Source organism: Dermacentor variabilis, chromosome 10 (genome assembly GCF_050947875.1).
Source record: "Dermacentor variabilis isolate Ectoservices chromosome 10, ASM5094787v1, whole genome shotgun sequence".
In the NCBI taxonomy this organism is placed as follows: Eukaryota; Metazoa; Arthropoda; class Arachnida; order Ixodida; family Ixodidae; genus Dermacentor; species Dermacentor variabilis.
Window position 1 is genome coordinate 12,211,957 of NC_134577.1, and position 24,637 is coordinate 12,236,593.

Genomic DNA, 24,637 nt, shown 5'->3' on the forward strand with positions numbered 1-24,637 from the left:
TTGCCATGCACCTACACCCTCACGAGGGCGGCGTACGAAAAGACGAACGCTCATCGTACTGCCAGTACTGGAATTCTCGGGTTCTCTGAGCGTCCGGCATCTGCCCCTCCAGTTTGGGCTATTACCGCGCGGGCACAGTCCGTTCGAGCATTGGCAAGGCTCAAGAAACCTCGAAACCCGTGACCACGAGAACGCCGCTACACCGAGAGCTGTGACCCCGAGATTCGTGGCTACTAGCACGAAGGCCTTCTGCAGATGAACCGTAAAGGAGTGCATGCGGGATTTAAGGACAGCTGCGTGCGTGGGTGCTTGTGTGCCAGCGAATCGGGCGCCACTCGGCGAACTTAGCATGCGGATCTCACCTTATCAGTTTCTACGAATTCGACACAAGAGTGAGGAGCCCGCGAACACATTTTCATGCCTATTCGCCGAACGTTGCCTAGTTTAGAACTTTTTTTGCCATTGAGTTTTGATTGGCCTGAATTTCATACACGTATTGGCGTATTCTGTGCTTGCTGTGATCGTTTTTAGTATTTGTGACATTGAACTCGACACTGAACCTACCGCACTCGGACCTCCGCCATTAGCACCGCAGCCTTTTTGGCTGAGTGAGACATTCGAGCGGATAACAATTTTTCTCTTTTCATAATTCCAACAGTGGCGTAAAACTTGTCAAACTCGCTAAACGTTCAAATTTTCATGCCGGTGAACAAGTTCGCGCACATCGTTGAATATTCTTTATTAAATGTTTCGATTTAATATTTGTCATTTATCACGTGGCGACGAATTTTGTGCCGGTAACGAATTGCCCGACACTACTTGGCGAGATCCACGTCGTAGCCTTCAAGACAGTACCTAGGTGTTCTGAACACATTACTGCTTTCGAACGCTTCTCGTCACCTGAGATTTCGCTCGGTCACACGCCGATAGACGTGTGTTCAACAGCACCAACTTTCACAGACACAACAATGACCGCTTCACTGGTTTTAGCCGATGTGCTTGAGCTGTGTTCGCAAGCAATCGCTTGCAAAAATATCAACCCAAGGCTGGTTCTACCTGAATGTTTAATAAATAGAATCGTTTGCTCTGCGTCCTAAAAAGCACGCTCGCGTCCTTACCAAATTTCGCTGGCCTCTCGTTGCACCAAACGCGAGTCTCCTGCAGCCTGCACTATACAACCTAATGCCAAATGCCGGTTGGGTGCGAGATTTTAATAGCACTGCGACAAAAGCCGATTCGCGAGAACGTCGAGGCCCGGCCTGCCGGGGTCACACGAAGGCCTTGGGGCGGATGGCGAGCGACATGCCGTCTTCGTCCTCGCTGTACGCCGTCACTTTGAGGTCGGCGTGGCTCAAATGATGAACCACGGCAGTGCCCACGCAGTCGCCCATCACGTTCACCACCGTTCGGAAGCGGTCGCTGCAGCCAAGAAAATGGCCGTCCAGGTTAGTCTCACTGTTTGCGATCCAGCACCAACTTGTGCGAAATGCGCACGCACGAACACAAGCACACACTCTTAACCGAGACACAGAATAGATTGAACAAACGAAGCATGTATGTAATGGACCGTTTGGAACAACTCCGACAGTGCCTGTCGTAAACATGCAGTGTTACCCCGTATCTGGAAATCTGAGACTCGAGATTCCGGGCGTGCTACGGCAGTCTGCCTTCTTCGCCTACTTAGAAGCAAAGATCATTATCATTCCATAAAGGGACCCTGGCATTCAAAGGGCTGTCACCCCTCTAAGGTGACCGCTGTGACTGGGTCGTTTCAACCGAAGCCTCATCTTTCCACGCTCCAGTACTGCCGGCTGTTGAATACCACAAGAAAAAAAAAAGGCAAAATTATTGCTGTGCTAGGCTGTGTGCGCATAGACGAGAAAAATGATAATACAGAAGCTCGTAGCACCGCACGTCCCTGGTCTCGTAGAGAGAGAGGGAGAGAGCGATTGGTTAGAACCTAAGCCTGCTGACCGCACCGTCCGCAACTTTCTCGAGCAGCCCCCACATTAGGACCACCGCACAAAGACCTCCAGTAGTTAAGCATTACAGAAAAAAAATCACTATATTTATGTAACGACATCACTAATTCATGTAACGCCGCAGAGGTCAAACTTTGTTCACTAAGATTTAGGTTTAAACTTGTTCCCCAAGATGTTAAACTTAGTGAATATATCCAGCATTGTTATTAATTCAGCGCGAAAACAACGAAAGACACCGAGTTAGAAGGCCACAGGACGAGCGCTCGTCCTGTGTCTTTCTAGCTCGGTGTCTTCCGTTGTTTTCTCGCTGAATTAATAAGTATGCAGCCTCTCAATCTCACCCATATTTCTATCTAGCATTGGTACGTCCCGAGTTGGAATATGCTAGCATAATACTGGACCTTTATAGAAAGAGCAAAGTAAATAAAACTGAAAAATACAGAGGCGTTACTGCAAGGTTCGTTATGTCGAAATATAGGCATACGGATTCAGTGACACAAGTGCTAACTCAACTAAATTTGCCCCAGCTTTCACTGCGGCTCAAGGTGACTAGATTAAAATGTATTTATTTAACGAAACATAATTGTTTCAATTTTAACAGTAAAAGGTATGTATAAAACTGAGTGTAACGGATTTCAGTATCCATTAGATCTACCCACGAGGACCAATATATGCCGATACCTGCAAAGGTTGTCGCATTTAAGTACTCCCTCTCTTCAGAAACGATGAAAGATTGGAATGCGCTACCACATGGCGTAACCAAAATTGATTTTCCAGAAAAGCTTGAAAAATCGGTACTGGCTTTTTTTTATTCTTCTATGTAGCCACACTTAACATTATTGGTTTTCTTGTGCAGTTATGTAGGCAGCGTGTACACTATGACATTGTTCGAAATGGTTCTACGTGGTGTTGACGAAGTTCCTGTGTATGAGGTTGAAAATTTGATGTATGGCACTCTTGTTGTGGCTTGTGTTCGGAGTCCGTACTGTAATTCACGTTTCATATATCAGCGGATATTTTTGTGTAAAATTGGCATTACTTAAGCAGGCGCGTTGCATTTTCTGGCTTGGTTTGTGTAGCGCTCGTGTCTGTAACGATCTTTTTAGATTATGATTATACCCCACCCTGTAACGCGTCGTATTATACTTGTGCCATTTTCTTGTCCTACTAGTGACATTTTCTTGTCTTAAATTCATTGAACAACCGTGAAAGGCTAGCTTATTCATGGCCTTCACTGTTCGTTTGCGTTGTTGTATGAGCGATTGGTGTCGTCCTCTCTTTGCGATGCATTAGATGCAATACATTTCGTGCTGAAGCATTTTGTAGTTTGACGGCAGAAGGGTAGTGTAGCCTGACTCGATTGAGACCACGCTGTTATGACTGTGCGCGATTGACGAGCGAAAGGGTTACGGCGACCGTTGCAGCCTGCCCGTGGAGAGAGGGAAGAAAAAGGGCTGCACGCACAGAAACCAGTCGACAGTGGCGATGAGTCCGATGTCCTCGGCTGGCAGCCCGACGGCCTGCAGGACAATCACCATGGTGACCAGGCCCCCTCCTGGGATACCTGCTGCACCCACGCTGGCCACCGTGGCAGTCACGCTGCGCGCATTTCATAGTTTAATGAATGAATGCAAGAATGAATGTATGATAGTTCCCCTAGATAATAGATTTCTGAGCTCATTAACAGGATCCTTCTTGTGATCCTTTATACACGTTGTGCAAAGGAAGCGTCTGTTGATTCCCACCGCCTAAAGTGTTTACTTCGATACAAAAACTAAACAGTAAAGTGCATCACGGTGTGTGCAATAAAACACAAAGTTCTTAATGTTAAAGAAGTAATTTAAATTTTGGGGTCTTACGTGCTAAAACCACGAAGTGATTATGAGGCACACCGTAGTGTGGTCTCCGGAATAATTTTCACCGCCTGTGTTTTTTTAACATGCAGCTAAATCTTAAGTTCTTAATGTAATCACGTTTCCAAAGAAAAGCAGCGGCGTTCTACAGTATTCACGCGTAAACGCAAGCAGCAATAGAAGAGTTACGTTCTAATACAGGTTGATTGATTGACACATTCGTTGGTTCGTTCACCTGTTTAATAAACTGTAGTAATAGCTCCAGAATCATACAAAAAGCCGTATATCACATAATTTAAAATCAAAAGTTGCCCAATGGATGTATACAAAAAAAAAAAAAAAAGAAAACGTTAGCTCGCACTGTCAATGAAATTTTGAACGTAACTGCTAGCAAGTAGCTGCATATATGAGGAATACATTAAGTAACAGTCAATTGATGTCATTGCATTGTCTTCGAATTGGCGATCATCATAATGTATAGTTGCACTGTCGTGAAAGCGAACATATTAGTGAGTTATTATTACTTATAATTATTACTGCATAGCTGTAATTCCTTTAAAACAATTTCGCGAAATTCGCACTGCAGCGAGGCTTTCGGTGTTTTGCATGTACACCACACTCCTTGGCCTACGAAATGAAAAGCACGTTACCGACATGACCTTTCTTGTCATATTCACTCTCACGTAGGAAGGCGTATCCAGAATGCCGAGGGGACCATAATAATGATATATCCGACGCCTTTCCAGATTGTCCCTTACCTAGCATTTGAAGGACAAACAAGCGTCTAGTTTGCCTCTGCAATTTTTCGGTCCATGTTAAAGAACCGCCGAATGAATGAATACTTGCTTTAGCGCCTGTTCTTGTTATGCGTTCCTTTGTTTCTCGCTAACAAGTAAACGACGGTTAGCAAAAAAACGTAACTAACACTTTACTACACATAACCAAGCCTAACCTTTATTGACGCAGATCTAAGAAAACCGAGAAGGGTTTAAATGAGGGCTGTTTAATATCGAAACCCCGCAGGGGCGTCTGCGTCAGCAGGCGTTTGGTGTGTTGCGACACCACGTACCCGAGCACATGAGGATTTGACCCTCCCACGTGTGGCCGCTCACCGCTTAGCCGTGTCTGTGGAAATGAGGGTCCTGGAGGTTGAGCACATGCCGGGTGTTTGGATCTTTAAGGCCCCCCGAGGAGGCAATACACCTCTTCGGCCTCTGCTTCACATTGACAGTACTTCCAGATTGACCCACCTGGAGGAAACTGGCAGTCGCCTTTTCCTGTCCTCCTTTTCAATCTTCCTCTCTCGCCTTTTCATCTGTACTGTCTTCTATTCCCTTCTCACTTCAGAAATTCCGGGCGGCAAGGTTTGACCTTGTGTGGGTAGACAACCTTGGGTGTACCATATTTGTTTATAGTAGTGGCGTATGGCTGGCGTTTGCAGGACCTATCCTTTCCAGGTCCTGCATCGTCCCCTCGCTGGGCTTTATGGTGGATGGCGGGCGTTGCTGGCGAAGAATTTACTTTTACATATCGCAAGTTCATTCCCCCCACTCTCTGATAGCCCTCAGAAACGAGGGCGCACCGAAGAAGTTGTGAAGTTTCTTGGTCGAAATATTAAGAGTTTTCCGGGATTTTATTATATTAGAAAAGGAATAAAATGCAGCGAGAATGATCTGCCTTTTCTTTGGGCAAAGACACTGACTCCAGCTTTTGGTCCAGGTTATAAAGTCACCAAGTTGGCAAGGGGTAATTCTCCTAGAACTCCGCGAAAACAAACAACACGAGAAACTGTTATATCTGGTGTTATTCAGGAATCTCCCAGCGAGAGTGACACCGCACCGCACTATGAACACAACCCGCGGAGTCGTTTCCGATGATGATGTCATGGAGCTGACTGAAGCTGAACTACTGGAGGGCTGGAGTGATCAAAACGTGATCAATGTCAAGAGAACTAAAATGAGGCGCGATGGCAAAGAGATCGAAACAAAGTACCCAATTCTAACTTTCGCATCAAGTATGCTGCCTGAGATCATTGAGGCTGGGCACATAAAGATCCGGGTCAGACCGTACCAAGTTAAGCTAGTCTAGTAACGTTGGACCGTACATCCCCAATCCTCTCTGATGCCTCAGTTGCCTAAGATTTGGCGGCAGTTCATAGAGCTTTCGACACCACCAGACTTGAGCTTAATGTAGTGCCCAAGAACAGCTATCTGACAAGTGCGAGAATACTCCACACTGTGTGAACTGTGATGGGAAGCATGTCCAGGACAAAGCAATTGTAAGAAAGTGAAGGAAAACATATCGTTCAATGAGGCACGCAGGCGGGTTAGTGCCTGCCAAAGAACAGCTTCGCCAAGTGGCGCGTCAGAGGGCAGCGCCACAACGGCCTCCGGCGGCTATCCGGCCCACACACAGTAAGACACTGTGAGACGGAAGTCTCACTGTGTGTGGGCCATAGTCTTGTGGATCATAGTCGACAGAGGTGTTGCCTGCCGGGAACTAAAACTCCGTACGCCCCTAGAGGCAGTTGCTGTCCGATGAGGGGGTGTTTGACGAGCTAGTAACTATCAGCTCTATATACGGTCCTCCGAATTATGAACTTCATAAAACCGAAATTCAAAATTACGTAGATGAACTTCTGGCGCCATACATAGTTGTTGGAGATTTAAGCGATCATAACACGTTGTGGGAAAACTCTCGTTGCGATGCGAGAGGGTGCCTAATTGAAAATCTTCTCTTTTCCTCAGGAGCATATCATATTGACCGCAAATAAAGACGGGGACAGCGGGAGAGAACACAGTCCCGCTGTCCACGTCTTTATTTGCGGTCAATATGATATACAGTAAACACCAACTAGGCCAAACTGAAGTTCTTCTCAGGAGCATGTTTACTTAATAGGAAAGAGCCAACGTACTACAGCGTGGCGCATAACACATACTCCTCCATATACTTAAGCGTGGTATCGAGTACACTAATTCCGTATCTAGAGTGGTCCGTTCCGAAGAACCCCTCTTGGAGCGACGACTTCCCAATTATGGTAACTTAACGAAACAAGATGGGTGCTCGCCACATCTTCCTCGATGGAACGTGGACTCGGCCAACTGGGAACTGTTCCGAGAGCTCACGTATTTAGGCGGAGATAACATTGCTGCTTTTAACGTAGACGATTCTGTGGCGCATCTAACAGGTTTTATTATTGACGCTGAAGCTAAGTGTATTAAACAAACTAACGCACTGGATAGTAAGCGTCGCATCCCATGGTGGAACGACGGATGTCGGAAAGCGTGGGAAAACCAAAACAAAGCTTGGAGATTGCTTCGCAATCATCCAGCCGCCGAAAACCTTACTAATTTGGAACAGGTCAAATCACAAGGCAGGAGAACACGTCGAAGTGCAAAGAGAGAAAGTTGGGATAGGTAATCTCCAGTGTAAATTAGTATACCGATGAAACAAGAGCTTGGAATAGGGTAAATAAGTTAATAGGTCGGGAGTCACATCCCCTACCCTGAGTAAGTAGCCAAAATGATAGCCTGGAAGATCAAGCGGATTGTCTAGGCGAACACTTTCAATATGTCTCGAGTTCATCGCACTATATGAAAACATTTTAAAACTCAAAGAACGCGAAGAGCGGCATCCCCTAAACAGCAAAGGTTCATCGAGTGATGCTTACAATTGCCCATTTACTTTGTCTGAACTGAAGGCGTCTCTTGTTTGTTGCAACAACTCGGCGGCAGGTGGCGATTGTATCATGTACGAAATTATTACGTACCTGCACCTTGAAACACTGAAAACACTCTAATTTCGTTTCAATGCTATGTGGACGGCGGGGAATATTCCATCGTCGTGGAAAGAAGCTATAGTCATCCCGGTACTTAAACAAGGCAAAGACCCGGCTTTAGCCAGTAGCTACACGCCAATAGCGCTAACAAGCTGTAAGTGTTAAAAAAATCGTAATACCGGCGCTTAATCTGTTTCCCAGAAAGTAACAAAAACTAGGCCCCCTTCAATGTGGTTTCTGTGAAAGATCAACAATAGACCACCTTGTTCGCATTGAGGCAAAAATCATAGATGCGTTTAGACACAAGCAGTATTTACTTTTCAGTATTTCTATACATAGAGAAAGCGCATGACACGACATGGCGATTCAGGATTCTCCGCAATCTTTCCGCGATGGTCACACATGTTGCACACATAATTACCTACTCACTGGCGGCGAACCTCCATTATGTGGAAGGTGTGGTGAAAGGCTCACCGTCCTCCACGTCCTTGCGGAGTGTAAGAAAGAAACCGAACGGGAAATGCACTTTGCCCAAGCCTTCCGTTACCATATGCATCTGCATTCACCAGTGTTTCTGGGCTCAGAACTATTATGTAATGTGAAGGCAGTTCTGAATGATCTAAATGATGTAGTTCTACATGTTGTTAGCCCAGGAACGTCGTAGCGCATCCTCCTATCAGAGGGTGCTCCTGCGACACTAGCTTTTGTAGAGCACACGCCTCCGTACCCTTGTGTTTAAGGGCCGTGGTGAAGTGGTAGTGATAGTTTCACATTCTTAAATTTTGTTCTTTGATCATTCTGTAACATATATTTCACAGTCATAGCACACCTCACTGTCATGTACACTATTTCATTATATCTATTTTACGCACTCTACAGCGACTGATTTTTAGGCCGTTTTACAGCCAAGTAACATCTACTTATTGCAATACATCCGCCCATCGCATTGACAGATCATTGTCACCACATCACCGCGTACGTGGCGCTCTCTGGCCATATTTGGCCCTTGCGCCGCAAAACTCAACATCTCATCATCAATACAGAAATTCATCCGGAAAAGCAAACTAGACCAACAGGAAAAGGAAGGTTGCAGATAAGGAAAAGTTAGAGCACCAAATACTCCTGACAATATTTCCTATGGCTCGCCTTTCATGAACTCAGTGTGGTTCAGATTGTGATGAACTTGGGTTACTGGGTATGGGCCACTGAGCATGTGCCGCTCTTCAATGACAAAACAAATTCTTTAAACTTTATCTGACGCTGGGCAGAATCGAACTCGCATCGTATATATTCAGATAATTGTGCCTAAATGTATATCGAGGCACGTGCCACGCGCGTACCACGTGCCGCCACCAGATGGCGCAGTGTGTCCAGAGGGAAGCACTAGAGAGGAGCGCGGCCGCAGTACACGCCTCATGACGTGTTTTGGCGGTGGAAATACGGCGTGGCACTATGCATTGCTTCAATGCTAATCGCATTAACGTAGGTAGTCATTCTGAGATGGTTCTTGCTGGAATGTCTAATCCGTTAGCTTGCCTTACGTTATGGAAAGGTCAATTTATCTTGATCGTAAACTGAAACAGCACAGCCTGTCCTCGTTGAATTTGGCGTACTTCGGCTCCCCAGTAAGCTGTCCATTGGATTTATGATTGACGCGGAAGGATTTAAGGTGTCACTGTGTCCGGTCTTTCTGCTGACAAAACATGGCGCATTGCACGGCGACTGGTTTAGGATATAGAGTTTCCTACAAAAATCTCCAGAGGAAAGTGTGGTGCTAGTATCTGCGGGAGCTGCAAGTACGGTGCTCCAGCCAGCATGGTAAGGATGGGTATAGTGCATGGATATGCCTAAAGTTTATCTTTTTGTGTTCAGACATGTTCATATTCAACGAAATATTAAGTTACTAGGGCAAGAATTTGCGATAATTAAAATTAGCATCTGCGCAGTCTTATTGACTTTCTTGGTTTAGAAAAATGTTTGCTTGGGAATTTAGGCCAATAAAGCAGATATAGCGTAATAGATTAAATAGCAAGAACGTTTGGAAGTACAAGCAAGAAGATGAGAAGTATCGGTGTACTACTCGTCGTTTTTGTGACAGATGAACGGTCGCGGCGCCAGAGTTTTCTCTGGTGATTTTAATAAACGCCCGCACGCAATGCACGCAACGACCATGGACATTTCTCTCTCCTTCTTTTTCTCTCTCTAAAGAGGATGTATGGAATTGTCTTATGTTGTGCGCTATCCGCGAATTTCCCCGAAAGTTTTGACGCTTAGTTGGATCGCGTTTGTGAGCTCTCTCGTGCGCTAGCAAAATGGCGTAGCTCGCAACAAACCATTACCCTGCGAGAACTGGATCAGGTTAATCGAGAGTTGTTATCTGAGTTTTATTTCTCGGCGACCGCGCGTTCTCCAGCACTTCGGCGCTGGAATGCAGAGATCCTGCGTCGGGTGCCAGTGTGCATATAAGCGCAAAAGCGTCCCGCTGCGACTGCCGGCATAGAAAGCTTGCTTTCACGCGTTCAGTGCGAGGAAGCACTTCCGAGAGCTGCACGGCTGGGTTAGCGCTCAGAACCCGTCGTCGTTTCTTGTCCGTTTTTCTGGCGTCGCAAAAACACGGGCGGCGGAGCAATGCGGTTCTTTTTACAACGCGAAAAAAAAATGGGGGAGGGGGTGAGTGAGTGAGAGGCGCGGCAGCGATTGTTCGCGCAGTGCGCCATTCCCCTGCTTCTTTTCTACTATTACATTCTTTAACAGAAAAAACAATGGAAAAAAATAATAATCCTCGGCAAAGCGACGTTCCATGTTTGTGCATTGAAGTGGAGCCTTCGCTCCTCATCGGAAGGCGTAGTTCTCCCGAGGCGACGCCGGCGGAGAAACAAAAATGGGCGTGCTGGAGGAAAGGGCTGGCGGGGGGATGGCGTCCTCTGCGCCCCCTAGGGAGAGATGCGAGCTTTTGCGACGCCGAAACGCGACGTCGCTTGAGAGGTGCTCGTTGTTGCGAAAACTCTCTTTTCGCTTCCGGCGGCACCGTTCTACGAGCGTGGAAATCGCTCCGACTCCGTTAATAGGTCGTATTCAGCATCGGTGATGTATACGCAACAAGAAACTGCCATTACTACTGCATTTATGAGCGAGAAAGGAATCCTGTTGGTTTTTTTCGGCAGACGTGGGAAGTGACAAAGAAAGGCGCGACTGATGCTGATAAGTAAATGTGCTCTTTTCAAATGTTTAATCTCCAGGGCTGGTAACATGCACCGCGTGATGTCTAAGTTTACAGTGAGCAATAATGTGGGAGGCTTCACGTTTTTAACGACTCTAAAGAGGTCATCATAGGTGGTCTGCTTTAACTTTACACCGCCTCGACAAAGGGCGCTAGCATTCTGAGAACGTTACGCTATTGGTTGAAATGTCGATAGGCTCCATGTTGCAAGCAGTGACGCACGCATTTTTAAAGAGCTGGTTATGCTAAGCTCGTACGCTCGTGTGACACACCGGCAACATGATTAGTTTGCTGATAAAGACAAGGTACATTTATACTATGTAAACAAAGTGTACGCCGTAGCGTCCAACACAAGAAAACTTGAAGGTAGGATATAGCAAAAAAAAAAAAAAATAGTGAACATGAACGTGTGCGATCACTCTCTACAAGTACTACGCTACTCACTGTCATGAGTTGTATTCGTTCGTGGGCAAAACAACTTTTGAAATCATTATTGTCGGCTTCAACAAAGCTTATGCGATTGCGAGGTTCGTCGTATTCATAAAATTATGCTGTCAATTCCGTTCACACACGGCACGGAATTCGGTTGGCCGTCTCTGCCTACACGAACAGATGGCCGTGGCAAAGCATATTGCTGACGTCGAATTTTATATCCTATCTTTGCCACTACCCATTCAGGACACAGCTGCCGTAGGTGAATTGGCAGCATAGCACAAGGCTCGTGGCTACGAGCTCGGCCGCGACTGGGGCTGCGTTGTTATTTCCGCCATTTCCTTTCGCATTTTAAACGAGTTGAGCGCTGGGCTAGTTGGTATTTTGACATGATAACCATGTTGAAATATAGCGCAACAGGACGGCACAACAAAAAGGAAGACGAACACAGGCGCATTTGTTGCGCCTGTGTTCGTCTTCCTTTCTGTTGTGCCGTCCCGTTGCGCTATATTTCAAGATGGTTCCTTTCGTACTGCGTCAGGAAAATTCACTGAAACATACGACTGTTTCTTACAATTAAAAACTATTTCTCGTATGTTTTTTTTCTTGGCTTAATTCACTCCCGCAGTGCCTGCTGGTTTGTGTGGTAGTTACTGCATAAAGTCCGTTCACTGACTTCCCCTGATTGTTCGTATACTTTGGTACTTGCTCATTATTCAGAACGCGGTCCGTTATTTAACAAGTGCAGCTCAAAAGCCGCAGCACCAAAAGTCGAAATGGCCAGATGTTACCACACTTTCCGCCGTTCGTCTCATAATACTAATTGTACTCGCAGCTCGGAAATGGCTGCCTGGATTCGTTAACTACGTATGACTGCACTGCAGGAGTGGGCAACCTCTGCGCGCGCTGAGATCGTACCTGACAGCCAGTACTCGGCCAATGTCCATGTCGACGCCGTGCAGCTGTGCCAGGAAGACGGCGGACACGGCCTCGTATAGTGCCGCGCCATCCATATTGACCGTGGCGCCGACGGGCACCATGAAGCGCACCACCCGCGGATCCAGCATAACGCGGTCCTCCAGCGTCGCTATAGTCACGGGGATTGTCGCCGAACTGGGCATTTTTATGGACGAGGGGCAAGTGGAGGCGGCTTGTTCCAGCCGCTGTGATGTATACGTGCCGTTCGGATGAGGTCAAATGGCGTCGAAAATACTTCGCATTGACGTGTATAAGATGTGACGTGAAAACATGCAAGATACGGCAAGGCGCGTTTCTGTTTTATAGGCTCCGGGAGCTATGACATGCCTGCAGACAACCCCTTTGCTCGCCTTCGAACTCATCTTTCAGAACCTTTATTTTCGCGGATGCCAGGCTTTTTATATCTTTTGAGTATTTCATTGATGGGAATAAAAAAAACTCAGTCATCAAAAAACCCGGTCGTTATTTGATGACGCAGAAAGAAAGGTGACATTCTGTCTGAACGCTTTACAAGCGCGACATGCTTGTAGTATACTTACGGGGAGAAGTGGACGACTCAAAAGCGCTCCTACCAACTACCAGCTGGGGTACTACAGTATATAGTTGGCTATAGCGTGCATCATTTGCCCTTTTTCGCGCTAGAAGAGCAAAGGTAAAGTTTTCTTTTCACGCGTTTTCTTTTACGGCAAGAAATCTAGGAGCGTGCCTCGAGGAAGTGCTGATGGCCATTAGGGCAGGGGTGATCATGGCCCTGGCGAAGGAGCCGAGGCCTCGACGCACGAACAGCAGGTACACGACGGTCAGCACGAAGAACAAGTGGACCGCAAGCCCCGTGAGCACGGTGACCACGTAGAGGCCCAGTTGTGACAGCACGCGGCCCAGATCGCCCGTGGCAAGAATGCGGTGCGCAATCAGGAATCCTACTCCTGCCGGGCAGTACCTACGCGTGCGCCGATGGCGGGGTTTGCGAGTAAACGTCGAGGTAAAGTGCTGTCAGGATGGACGCCAAAGTAATTGCTAGCACATTATCCGATACGTAAGCCCAATATAAAATTATTGTGCAGTTTCAAAGCGCTTATTGGAGTCCACGCGAAGCGAAGCTTCAGTTAAGCTGTGCGCATTAAATCATATTCTATAATTTCTTCCTATATATTTCAAATCCTATAATTTCAAAGCGAAGCTTGCTTATCGAACCTTCCCGGTCTTTCCTGACCGTGGCTCCTGTCTTGCCGAATAGGCGCGTGCCTCGCGCTGCGTAGCACGTGCCACTTTCCATCAGGCCGCGGACGCAGCAACGAAACGGGAAAGACAATCGTCGAAACTTGTACCCCTGTCTTTCGCACCGTCAGATATACCAGCATAGATCTGTCAACGTCGTTCTTCTCTCGACAAACATCGCCTTCGCCATGGTGACGTCACTGCGTCGATGTCGGCGATGTCGCGAGGATGAAGGTTATGTATGACGCTCGTCGAGAGAATAATGGCGATGACAGGTGTACGTACAAATAAGTACGAACACACATCTAGCTACATATAAAGATTGTGTATCTTTTGTGCCACAGTGGCGCGTACGCATTCTGTAGGATTGACCGAATGGGGGCAGGCATCCAGTGGCACATATCGAGTGGATAAATTAAAGAATATGCTGAATATAACGCGTTATTCTATTAAAAGGTCGGTGGGATTTGATATATCTATTAGCCAACAATACATGGTCAGGTTTTATCAAGGATTTTTTTTTATTACGCAGAGCAGAGGTGCGCGTACTCGCATTACTTTGTCACTCAGCATAGGAGGGTTCTATAAGCCCGTTTGATAGTACGAGCATTCTACACACATATGAACTTTTTATGTAAATTCAAAATATATAATGACTCAGTAGCAGACAGCAGATAGCAGCCACGCCAAACTCGGGAGGTTAAGCAAGGAAAAACTCGCTTTAAAAGCAGTGGACGCATAGAGCGCTAGACCAAAATTTAGGGTGTCTGAACGTTACGGGTCCTACTGTCTCCCCCTTCCTGCCATGTGTCAGGCGAGTTGACTCAGTGCATTACCGCACGGTTCCGCCGTGTCATTCAAGTATACTACAGTGGGCGCGCCAAAATCAGCTCAAAGCAGCATGTTTGACCCTTTTCCTAGCTTCTACATGAAGAAATATGTAGCTTCTCCACTCTATGATACCATAGGAAGGAGGCGATAGAACCTGCAGCGACAAAGAGTACGGTTGCAGGGCTAATTAAGGATTTTGTGGTTTTACGTGCCAAAACACAATCTGATTATGTGGCACCCAGTAGGGCTAGTTAATTTTACATTACATAATTATACTCGAGAACGTGGGCAGAAGTACGGCCGTGGGCGTAGCTAAATTGGTAGAGCAACGCGCACGTCATGCTCAGGTTGCGGGTTCGGCCTCTACCGGCGGTAAATTTGTATTGTCATAATTTACAGTTCATTTTTTAAGGAATATGAAGTTTACCTTAATTTACACCAAATATTTTATGATTAACAGAAGGAAAACAAAAGTTGCTGCTCGTTCTTATTTCGCTATGTTGACGTTTTACGGTTAATCAAATCGAGCCGTTTTGCATTTGCCTTAATCTTCACGCTCATGCACAACGCTCTGTATACTGCGACGTTTCTAGTTTTCTGTTACGATGTACGTTACTTCCCTATTACTGTCTATATTGCTCGTTCTTTATTTTTTTACGCATTCTCCTCCTGTTCAGTGTTTCCTCATTCGCGAAATGTAACCGCGCAGGCAGTGCAGCCCCGTGCATGCTGACAGTGTTCGTTATGACAGCAAGGCAACGGTGGCGGCGTTCACGAAAAAGAAATATCGCGCCGGGTGAAGGCGTTCGTTAGCGACCTCGTTAACCGTCTGGTTCAAGTTTGCGCACTGTTGCTCAGAATGTGTTGTTCTGAGGCTGTGCAACTCTGAATGCGTTTCTTGTGCCCACCGCGAATCGAACAAGACCTCAGTCGCCGGAGTGAAAACAAACGAGACGCGTCGGGCCTAAGCGGACTCCGCGACGCTTGGCTCACTGACCACATGATGATTCGTATGAGGCTCATCATGATGTCGGTGATGCTGACGACCAGGTCGTGCATGGGCCGGTTTCGCTCGCCGGTGGACGCGATGATGGCGCCCACGAAGACGGCGAACACCAGAAGGCCGAGCACGTTGGTGCCCTGGGCGCGCTCCACCACGAACTCCGGCTCCTCCTCGGTGATGTCTGCGGCACGCCTGCCGCTCAGATCGGCGCCCTCGCCCCTTCGACAAGTTGAGGTGCCAGCGTTTGCAGCGTAATTACTAAAGATAGCATCGCAGAAGCGCGCGAGTGCCGGTCGCCCTGGTGGGCTGCGGAGTCGTTTATAAACCGAATAAATGGATGAAATAAAAAAAAATACGAACGAATACACATACAAATCAACGATACCTACAAGCTATCCTTCTTGCGTTGTTAGTGTCTGTACCTGTTGATAATATAAGTTCCTTCTACTAGTGGTGGTATTGCGCTCTTAAACTGAACTCGATTGCACGCGACAAGCTGGTTCACTGTCAGTAAATTCAAGTATGAATTCATGGACCTTCCTGTATCTTGCTGGCTGCCAGGGAACTCACTTATTCAAGCACACTTAGGAAACTTCGTATAAACACTACCGCCCAATTTTTACCATTAAAATTAATATGTATCATGCCAGCTGTGATCTAAATAGTTCCCCTCTCTCTTGCTCTCCCCCCCCTTTTTTTTTTTGCCAACCGCTTCATCTCGTTCTTCCAATCATCACTTGTTCCAGCAGCGCCCCGCCATTGCTACTCACCACAATTGGTTACTCACCAAAATCTGTTACCTCACTGCTATTATTGCGTGTAACGTTTTAAGAGCTAGACGTAAAAATTATTTATTCCTGCGCTGTCGTTCCCTGAAGCACATTGTACAGCACTCTACAGGGCATTCTGTGCAAACAATTCAGGGGTGTCGCTGCAAAGACAAGGCGCACTTACTGCTCGAGTTGTCATCTGGCGGAACTGGAATTATCGCCTTGGTGGACCACTGTGGAAGAGAAAAAATGTGTTCCTTTATCACTTGCGCCTGCGTTAACATAAACATAACTTGAAGACTTACGGAATAAAGGGCAGCTTCTATGATATTTGGTGGAATCATGTTCCTGCACGAAGTTGCAACGAAATGCGTCAGCCACAGCATGGCTTTACGGACTGTGAGCAGCACTCGGCAGGAAAGGGCAGCTACTGGTGCCGGGGTCGTTTTCATCGAAACACAATTTAAAGACTGAGGTCGAAACAAAACCGAAACTGTGCAGCAAATGAAACTGTTCACAAACAAAACACATTTCTTTGCGGTTGCCGTAGTCTTACTCAACTGTCGATCGCTTAAGCTTTGGTGCTATCAAGAGTCCTTCCATGTTCTAGTGCTATTCTGAAAATGTCAAATACCGCCGTGTTGTTGAATTTGCCACCTTGTCATTCGATTGGCTCACGGGGCAGCTACAGTCTCTGTGATTGGCCCAAAATGCCGAGAAGGTAGAATCTGAGAACATGGCCGAATTCGACAGTGTCCAGAATAATAGAGTTTCCTACAAAAATTATCAGAGAGAACTGCAACGCTGCGATTGTTAGGCTAGCAGTTTGTGAAGTTATTTTTTACGTTTCATTGTCCAAATTTACGAGCAAACTTCCTTGCTCCGCGATCGTTCATTTGTATTTCATCCCGTGACATCGAGCACAATTTAAAACAAAGACTGTACCGCGCCTGCGTATGTGCCAAAAATTTCATCTATGATGCTAAACGTAGCAGTGCTGGAGTTGAATTTATACGATGTCTAAGCGTTTTATTGTAGGGCCGGTACTGTAAACACGCTTTCAAGACTGCCTATGCGTATTGACCCACTATATAGCATATTGGCTAGTTGCCCCAGAGTTCCACTCTGACACTGAACTTATTTGGGAAGTGCTCGAATTCAGCGAGGGGTCGGCGGGACGCACCTGACAATGTCCATGATGGCGTCGGCCAGGTAGAAGATCCTCTTGGGCGGCGCCTTGGCTAAGTCCACGCTGGAGTTTACGCCGGGCCGGATGAGAAAGACGAGCGCCAAGCCCTCGATCTCGGCGATCACCGTGGTCGCCATGTAGTAGATGAAGGCTCGCCTTCCCAGACGACCGGCCAGGCGGAGGTCGACGCCGCCGATGGCAGCCACGATCGAGGACGTGATGAGTGGCATCACGCACAGCTGGAGCATTCGCAGCAGCATGTCGCCCGGGAACGCCACGTACATCAGCTGCGCACCACGGCGAGGACGAAAAGTATTTGCCTCCTTGTCTAGTTTAACAAACGACACACAAACGTCTGTGGTATACACACCTCGAACAAATAATGGCAAACAATACATCGGCTATCAGATTATGCTTTTATGTTATGACTACCCTTCTATATAATTGAGATGGCAAGAACGTCTACTTGCCGCCGTTTAAAACAAAAGATACAATCCTTGCTTATCATATAGATTGATGTTGCTGCACTCACATATAGCATCGCTCCTAACTTGTAAAAACAAAATTGTATTTCATTGACAATTCACGTGCAAATGTCATGTTCTCTAATTTTCTATAATGTTTTTGTAAGCAATGTTGCATAACGTCAATTGTTTTTTTTTGGGGGGGGGTCAGTTATTCCCTTAATAGGTATACCCTTATGCTTATGGCGTTTGCATAATTAGTGTTTGCATGAAGCTTAATTAATTTATAACTTCGCTAACATTTATGGCATTATTGGTCACCCAGTGTTAATCTTGACCTATGGCGTGTGTTACTACTGGTGCCGTCGCTCCCGGGTTGGTCAGAACTCGGTCGGGAGGCTAACTACTGTCTTTTGTCCTGCCTCGTGGGCAATACCTGTGTATTATCTCGTAAACAAACTGAGAGAGAGAGAATAGACTTTTATTCTGAGCAAGCGCAGCCTGCGCGATATAGGTTATCGGGCTCCTTATTCCAGGTAGCCGCGGGCCATGGCCATCTCCCGTGCCCGTTCGATCAGGCTGCACAGTCTCTTCGGGTTCGGGTCTGATATCTTGGCCTCCCGCTGCTCTTTGGTTAATGTTTGTGTGTCTACGTTGCCATGTTTTCCTCCACATCCCGGTACCTTACGACATAGGGCGTCTGGGACATCACAGTACGTGCAGAAGTATGAATGCTGAGTACGTGAGATTCGTGCAATACGATACCATGGACGTAGCTGTTGGTTTGCAATTTCCGGAAGGTTACTACCTCCTCCCTAGTTAAGCTGCATTGAGGTTGCGGCTAAGTTCTTCTGTCTAGTCTGTAGCGTTGCAGATTATCGTTGTACCGAAGAAAAAAATGTTCATTCCTTCCAACCGTGCCCTTTTTCTTTGCACGCACCGAAAGGCATGTCGTTGGCACGACTGGGTAAACAGCGCAGCTACATGCATATTTTTGGCATACGGCATGCGCGTTCAACTGATCTGCTTTGCAACGAGCATTGCCACTGTGGATTGATCTTCTCGACGTGACTGCTAACGTGCCCAACCGCGATGCATATCGCGAGCAACTACAGCCTCATTGTGCTCAGCATCACTTCATTACTTTATTTCATAAATGAATATATATTGTGGGAGTGCTTGTTTCAGTTTTGTTGTTATAGTTATTGCTGTTGTTGCATGCATATATTTAATTTATATAGTTGCATAGTTTGTACTTTTTTGTATCCCTACTTCTGTGTATACCCCGCTTACACTATGCTCCAACCTCCTGAGTCTGCATGTAAAGTATGATATATAAATAACCTAAAAAAAGGTTCGTTGGTCCATTAGAATGGAAGTTTACTAGAACGCAGCCAACGCGCTATACTAAGTTTGCAAGTATCCATATAGCCACGTTCGCAGTTTCAACGTCAGAAAAAAAAAGGTTATTCCACACAGTTTAACGTTTGCAAGGTGGCAGTGCCGACGGGGCCAAGTTAAACGTATGGCCAAGTCTGGTCAATTTATTTCTTCAAATGCCATTTTGCATGATTGTTACATAAAGGATGGAATACGGTTGAGTTGAGCATTTCCACGGGTCTTCAATTACACAATAACTTCATTAATCAGGGATGAAGGAGAAAAATAACATGCAAAAACGAAACGAAAAAGAGCAATGATCGTACAGCTTCAGGATACAGAAGAACAAATATTACAAGCTGAGGTGAGAGCGTGAGATCAATTTGATAAAATAAACAGGTTCCCAAAATGCAGAGGCCGGTGCTTATACACATCGCTATATATATATATATATATATATATATATATATATATATATATATATATATATATATATATATATATATATATATATATATATATATATATATATATATATATAGCCCGAGCTCAAGCTCCCTCCGAGTCTGGCCGTCACCGAGTGAATAAAGCTCCGAGGCATGACAGAGCAGCGCGAAAGAAAGAGCCATAGTGCACACTCACGATAAGCGCACGACTGTGCGACCGTAGATGTCTCTGCTGATTATTAAATCGCAGCCAAGCCACTGAGTGGCAGCACGCCTGTAGCGAACAAAGGCGCCCCGCGGTCGAGTGAGAGCGCGTGATACCAAATGCCGCGTGACTTCAGAAGAAATGCCCCATTTAATGCGGTAATTCGTGGGCTTTTGTAATACGCATTACAAGTTAAGTTTACCGCCATGGAAACGAAACGAGAGCCCACTAGGTGCTTTCGAAACAGTCTAAGCGGGCACGATGTTGGCTGTATTTAACTGGTGCTGCAATCCTGCGGCGAAGTCCGTTGCCTGCCCATCGTGTGCCCGTCACAAAGTCTGTTTGGCGGCATTGTGTCCCGTGCTTACCAGACAGGGCTGGCTTGCGTTCATGCTACGTTGACCGTCGCCGTCCTCGTTACCCGAAGGTATGTCAGCTTTCGTTGTCTCGTTTAGAACATTCGTGATTATCTGTCTCGTTACATCACTCGCAAACGATATCGATTTTATACACATTGTAACGGCGCTGACTACACAGCATTGCTAGCTGCCGGCGCACGTGCGAACTTTGGGCTGGTACTCCGCACTGTCCCTTTGTGATTCGCTCCGTAACTCCTTACCTCAGTGATAGGAAAATCGCAAGAATCAATGCACTAGTTCTTTGCGTGTAGTCCAGGCAATGCTCTCTCTGCAAGGTAGCACAAGCATGGCGTTCCAGCAACCCGCCGCGGTAAGTTTAGGGGTTATTGAACTTGCGGCCTGTATCGGAGGTCGCGGGTTCGATCCCGGCCGCGGCGGCTGCACTCCCATGAGCCGGAATGCAAAAAAGGAAAGAACGCTGGAACACTCAGATTTAAGCGCGCTTTAGAAAAATACCCAGATCGTCAAAATTAATCCAGAGAACCCTGTTACGGCGTACCTCATAATTAGACCGTGATTTTGGCATGTAATGCCCAGTATTTATTGACATTCTGACAGAGTGTTCGCAGCAGACACCTGTCTGTGAGAGTATGACGGCGCAAATCAGTTCTTGCGGTTTAAGTCTGTGCCAGGCTTCAAATTCGGCATCTGTGCCGTACGAACAAAGCTGGCTTTTTGCCAGGGGTTATCGGCGTTCACTTTCCGCCTTTCATTTGAATTCTGCTGCCGATATCGTCATTCTTGTTCACCTGCTTTTCTTGTTTGGCTTACCAGTTTGATACTCGCCCATTTGGCCGCCGCGTTACAGTGATTACCGATCGGTCAGTCAGCTCTCGCACCATATAGATGCAAATACGGCTATAGTGAGATGGGAATCGCGCGTGTGCGCGCGCCCGGTGCTGCGGCGGGAGCTCGCCTGTCTCTTGGAGAGCGGCTCGTCGAGCGTTCGTCGCACCGTCAGGCCCGCCACGACGCCGCACGAGACGCCGATGAAGAGCCACAGGTTGAGGTAGCGCTCGGCGCCGCTCGTGGCCAGCGCCTGGTGCGACGCCTCGTGCAGCCGCTCGATGGACGACTGGCTGCGCGCGCGGTGTCGCTCGCCCCGGGACGTCGCCGGGATGAGCGCGGAGTCGCTACGCGGTGCCACGAGCACCACCTTGGAGCTCAGCCGCCGGCGTCGCGAGTGAGCCGGTTCTGCTGGGCCCCCGCTTTTGGGAGGAAAGCAGAGAGCCCCACTGTTTCGTGCGAAAGACACTTCGAAAAGGACACTTCGCGACGAGCGAAATGTGAACGTTCTCTCTAGTAACGGGTAGTTAGTGGGCGGTAGAAGCATTGACGGTGATTTGTAAAAAAACGAGAAAAAAAAAACGTGAGCACAACAGTAGCTCAACTGGCGATCATGCGTCATCGTAAAGCGGGTGTGGACTGTCGATGCTGAGACGCTCGATCGCCGGCCATATAGTTAAATGACGGCGTCAAAGGTCGTAACCGTTCTCTTTGCGAATAGCCTGCGTTAACAAAGGAGCCAGACACTGTCTACGTGAGCGCTAAAGACTACTTATCACTGAACAACTGACCTTTGAATGCCTTGTTGGATTAGGTCGATTAAGACCGCGACAGCGGGGATTCAGTGTGAACAGCCTCGTAGAGCAATACCGGCACAGTGTGCAGAAAATGAGAATTGCCGTTCCCTATAATGGCGCGAATGTTTCTGCACCGTTTCTTATATATATTGTCTTTTTGTTCTGATTCGTGGTTGTCACCGAAATCTATGCAGCCATTATTCTAGTGTGAGACAACATTTATGCTATGTTGCTTGGAGAACACATTTGTGATTCACTCCCGTGAACATTCTAGGCATCTTTGCAGCTCATATTGCGACGAGAACCACATATGTGCGTATCAAAACTTGTCTCTATTGATTTTTTTTTTTTGCTAGGCTCTAGTATACGCACTTCAAGGAATGCTCGAAGTGTGTCTGTAGAAACGTTACTTCATTTGACCAAGACCTACACAGGAGGGTATCGGGCGCTTCCAGACACCTGGATTTGAAACGTCCTGTGGCGCTGAATAACGTTACGGAAACTGCAGAGCTTCGCATAAGTCTAACTTAGAATTAATAACAATAATAATAATAATAAGCCAGGCGTAGCAGGCGACATCAGTGCGGCACAATCTGTTCAAGGAGTTCCGCGCCACAATGCATTTCTAGTCGGCGTCGTTATAAAATAACGCGCTGTGACGCCGAGGCCCGCTTGTGTACGCGCACGCGAGCTATCAACTCCGCATAGCTGCAGAGTTGCCAAGCGCGTCCGCATAGGTGCCTCGCCTGGCAGCGCATACTCGCCGCGTGTGCATTCTAGCACATGGCTGATTGGTTAAGGATTTCCAAAAGAGGCACGAAAGGGTTGCGGATTGCTCGCTCATGTGATGACAAGATAAAGTCGTGGACATAGCTTACGTCTGTACCGTGCCTCTACACAAGCTACTGAAGAGCGATGGGCCTGGAAGCTATGGAGCGGACTATTCTTCGGTTCACTTCGTCATTTTGTTGTTTCAAGTGGAGAAAGAAGCAGATGGAACAAGCTGCTGCCGTTAAACGCTCGACAAGGTGACTGTTCTAGAGGCATGGAAGTAAAGGCCGATCCACACGACGGACCAAGTCCGCGGGCCGCTCGGTCACGTGGTGCGACGTCACGGCCCGCCGCGGTCCGGTCCGGCGCAGAGCACATCCACACGGCGGACCGCCATAGCAGACGGCAGAACAGACCAACCAGCTACACTCTCGGCCAGAGGGTTATCATGGTTATCATTCCGGCTCGAGTCCCACAAAGCCGGGAACTGCTCAACGAGGTATACAAAATGAAAAAACCTCCTCGTCACTCCAAGAGGACACGGTGTTGAAAAAATATATCTGCTGCACGAACGTGTAGGCGGAACGGCGAACATGAAACGATTGGCTTGACTGGCTTTTGCTGAGCCGAAAACTAGATTGGATTTGGCTGAAGACACTCTGTTGCCGGACAACATTCGTTGGCTAAGCCAAAATCGCTGCGGTTTGCATGCGGTCCACCGCCAAAACGGAAGCGGGAAAAGCCTCGGCGATTTGTTGGACCGCGAGGGCCGCGGTCTTGCGCGGGCCAACGGCGGTACGCACGAACTGGTGACGTCCTATCACGTGATGCTCGGACCGCGGTCCGAAAGAGCAATTTGGTGCGTCGTGTGGATCGGCCTTATTGGACCACCGCTTGTGTGTGCGCGCCTTTGGGGCAACGAAGCAAAAAAATAATGTCGACGCAGTTGTTTGTCCTTCATCACGACAAGCGATGCTTAATGGTGTAATCCTGTGTGAGATTGCACAGATGATGTAATAAATTATCCTTTGTTTCCTCGCGGGTACACGCACCTCGACATGGTTGCTGGTGAGCTTTTCGCTGCGAGCTCCTTGTCTGTTCCGGGTGGCGTGGCCAGTTCGGGCTGCGTAGCTGGTGCTTTGCTCTCCGAGGGCGGTAGCGACCCGCTTTCTGCAGGCAGCTGCTTCTCAGTGCTAGGCCCGGGAGCCACCGGAAGTGAGGTATCGTGGGACAAACCAGCCCTCTCGTCCAAGTTGTTCGACGTCATCTTGTGTTGATCAGCTGAAACCTGTTTTACTCACTTTAATAGATGTTACCATTGGCACTTCCGGACGATTTCTCTTCGCTAGGACACTTTCCAACGATTATTGCATAGACGCATATAGACTATTTGGTGTTCATCGTGTCTTACTGGCAAAGATATAATCATTTATAGATCACGTATTTATCATATTTTAGCTTACGTGTTGCAAGCAGTAATGATTTCTTATTATTCGTATGCGTGGGCTTACAGCGAAGCTGCGCCGTATAGATGTGGTTGAGAATATCTCCTTCAAAACGTGTCGTCCGAACGTCGTCAAAAGTGGAGAGAACCGCTACTGAGCTAGCGGTGTGAAATTTTGAAGCATGTTGGGCATATCAGGGTGTGATAATTGCGGAAATTTCTAATGTGTGGGATTATTAGGTGCACTGACGGGAATTCGCTATTATCTCGTAAGCGTTAACTTAAGAGAGCTAACTTTGAGCGGTTAGTGTTAGTGCTGTTTCAGGCGCTTGTGCATTGCCTGCGGCTTGGTGTAGCGGCATTGAAGAGAGCGCACAAGAACTGGCGAAAAAGTTGCAGGAAAACGACACCTTGGCCAGTCTATATCGTGACACGCACGCGCGATAAACAGGGTTGTATATTTTAACTTTTAGCGCACGAAATACACAGGGATAGTGCAGACAGACGTACACGAAGTGCTCTTCTGCGTCTGTCTGCACTGTCCCTGCGTATTTTGTGCGCCAAAGGCTAGAATGGAATGAGAACACATCCGAACTTATGATCTTTCAAGTTTGTATACTTCAGCTGCCAAACCAGGCGTACACGAGCGCTTCATACTGCTGCAAGGGAGG

At 47.3% G+C, this 24,637-nt stretch overlaps 1 protein-coding gene across 1 annotated transcript; it reads right to left on the minus strand.

The window, feature by feature from the left end:
* Positions 1–1,051: 1,051 nt before the first annotated feature.
* Positions 1,052–23,789, minus strand: LOC142559888 (excitatory amino acid transporter 3-like). Its single transcript, XM_075671575.1, has 8 exons — positions 23,575–23,789; positions 21,085–21,376; positions 17,249–17,541; positions 15,286–15,514; positions 12,950–13,233; positions 12,184–12,378; positions 3,447–3,581; positions 1,052–1,419 (listed from the first exon to the last, which is right to left on the minus strand). The coding sequence occupies exons 1-8, from the start codon at positions 23,787–23,789 to the stop codon at positions 1,269–1,271; spliced, it is 1,794 nt and encodes a 597-aa protein (XP_075527690.1). The 3' UTR covers positions 1,052–1,268.
* Positions 23,790–24,637: the final 848 nt, after the last annotated feature.

Bases quoted from the DNA above. Each gene is read 5' to 3' on its own strand.
- LOC142559888 (XM_075671575.1), bottom strand. From the start codon at position 23,789: ATGACGTCGAACAACTTGGACGAGAGGGCTGGTTTGTCCCACGATACC. The intron at 21,377-23,574 runs GTGCGTGTACCC...TCCTCCCAAAAG, and splicing joins TCACCAGCAACCATGTCGAG to CGGGGGCCCAGCAGAACCGG. The intron at 12,379-12,949 runs GCACGCTCCTAG...AAAAATGCCCAG, and splicing joins GCCATCAGCACTTCCTCGAG to TTCGGCGACAATCCCCGTGA.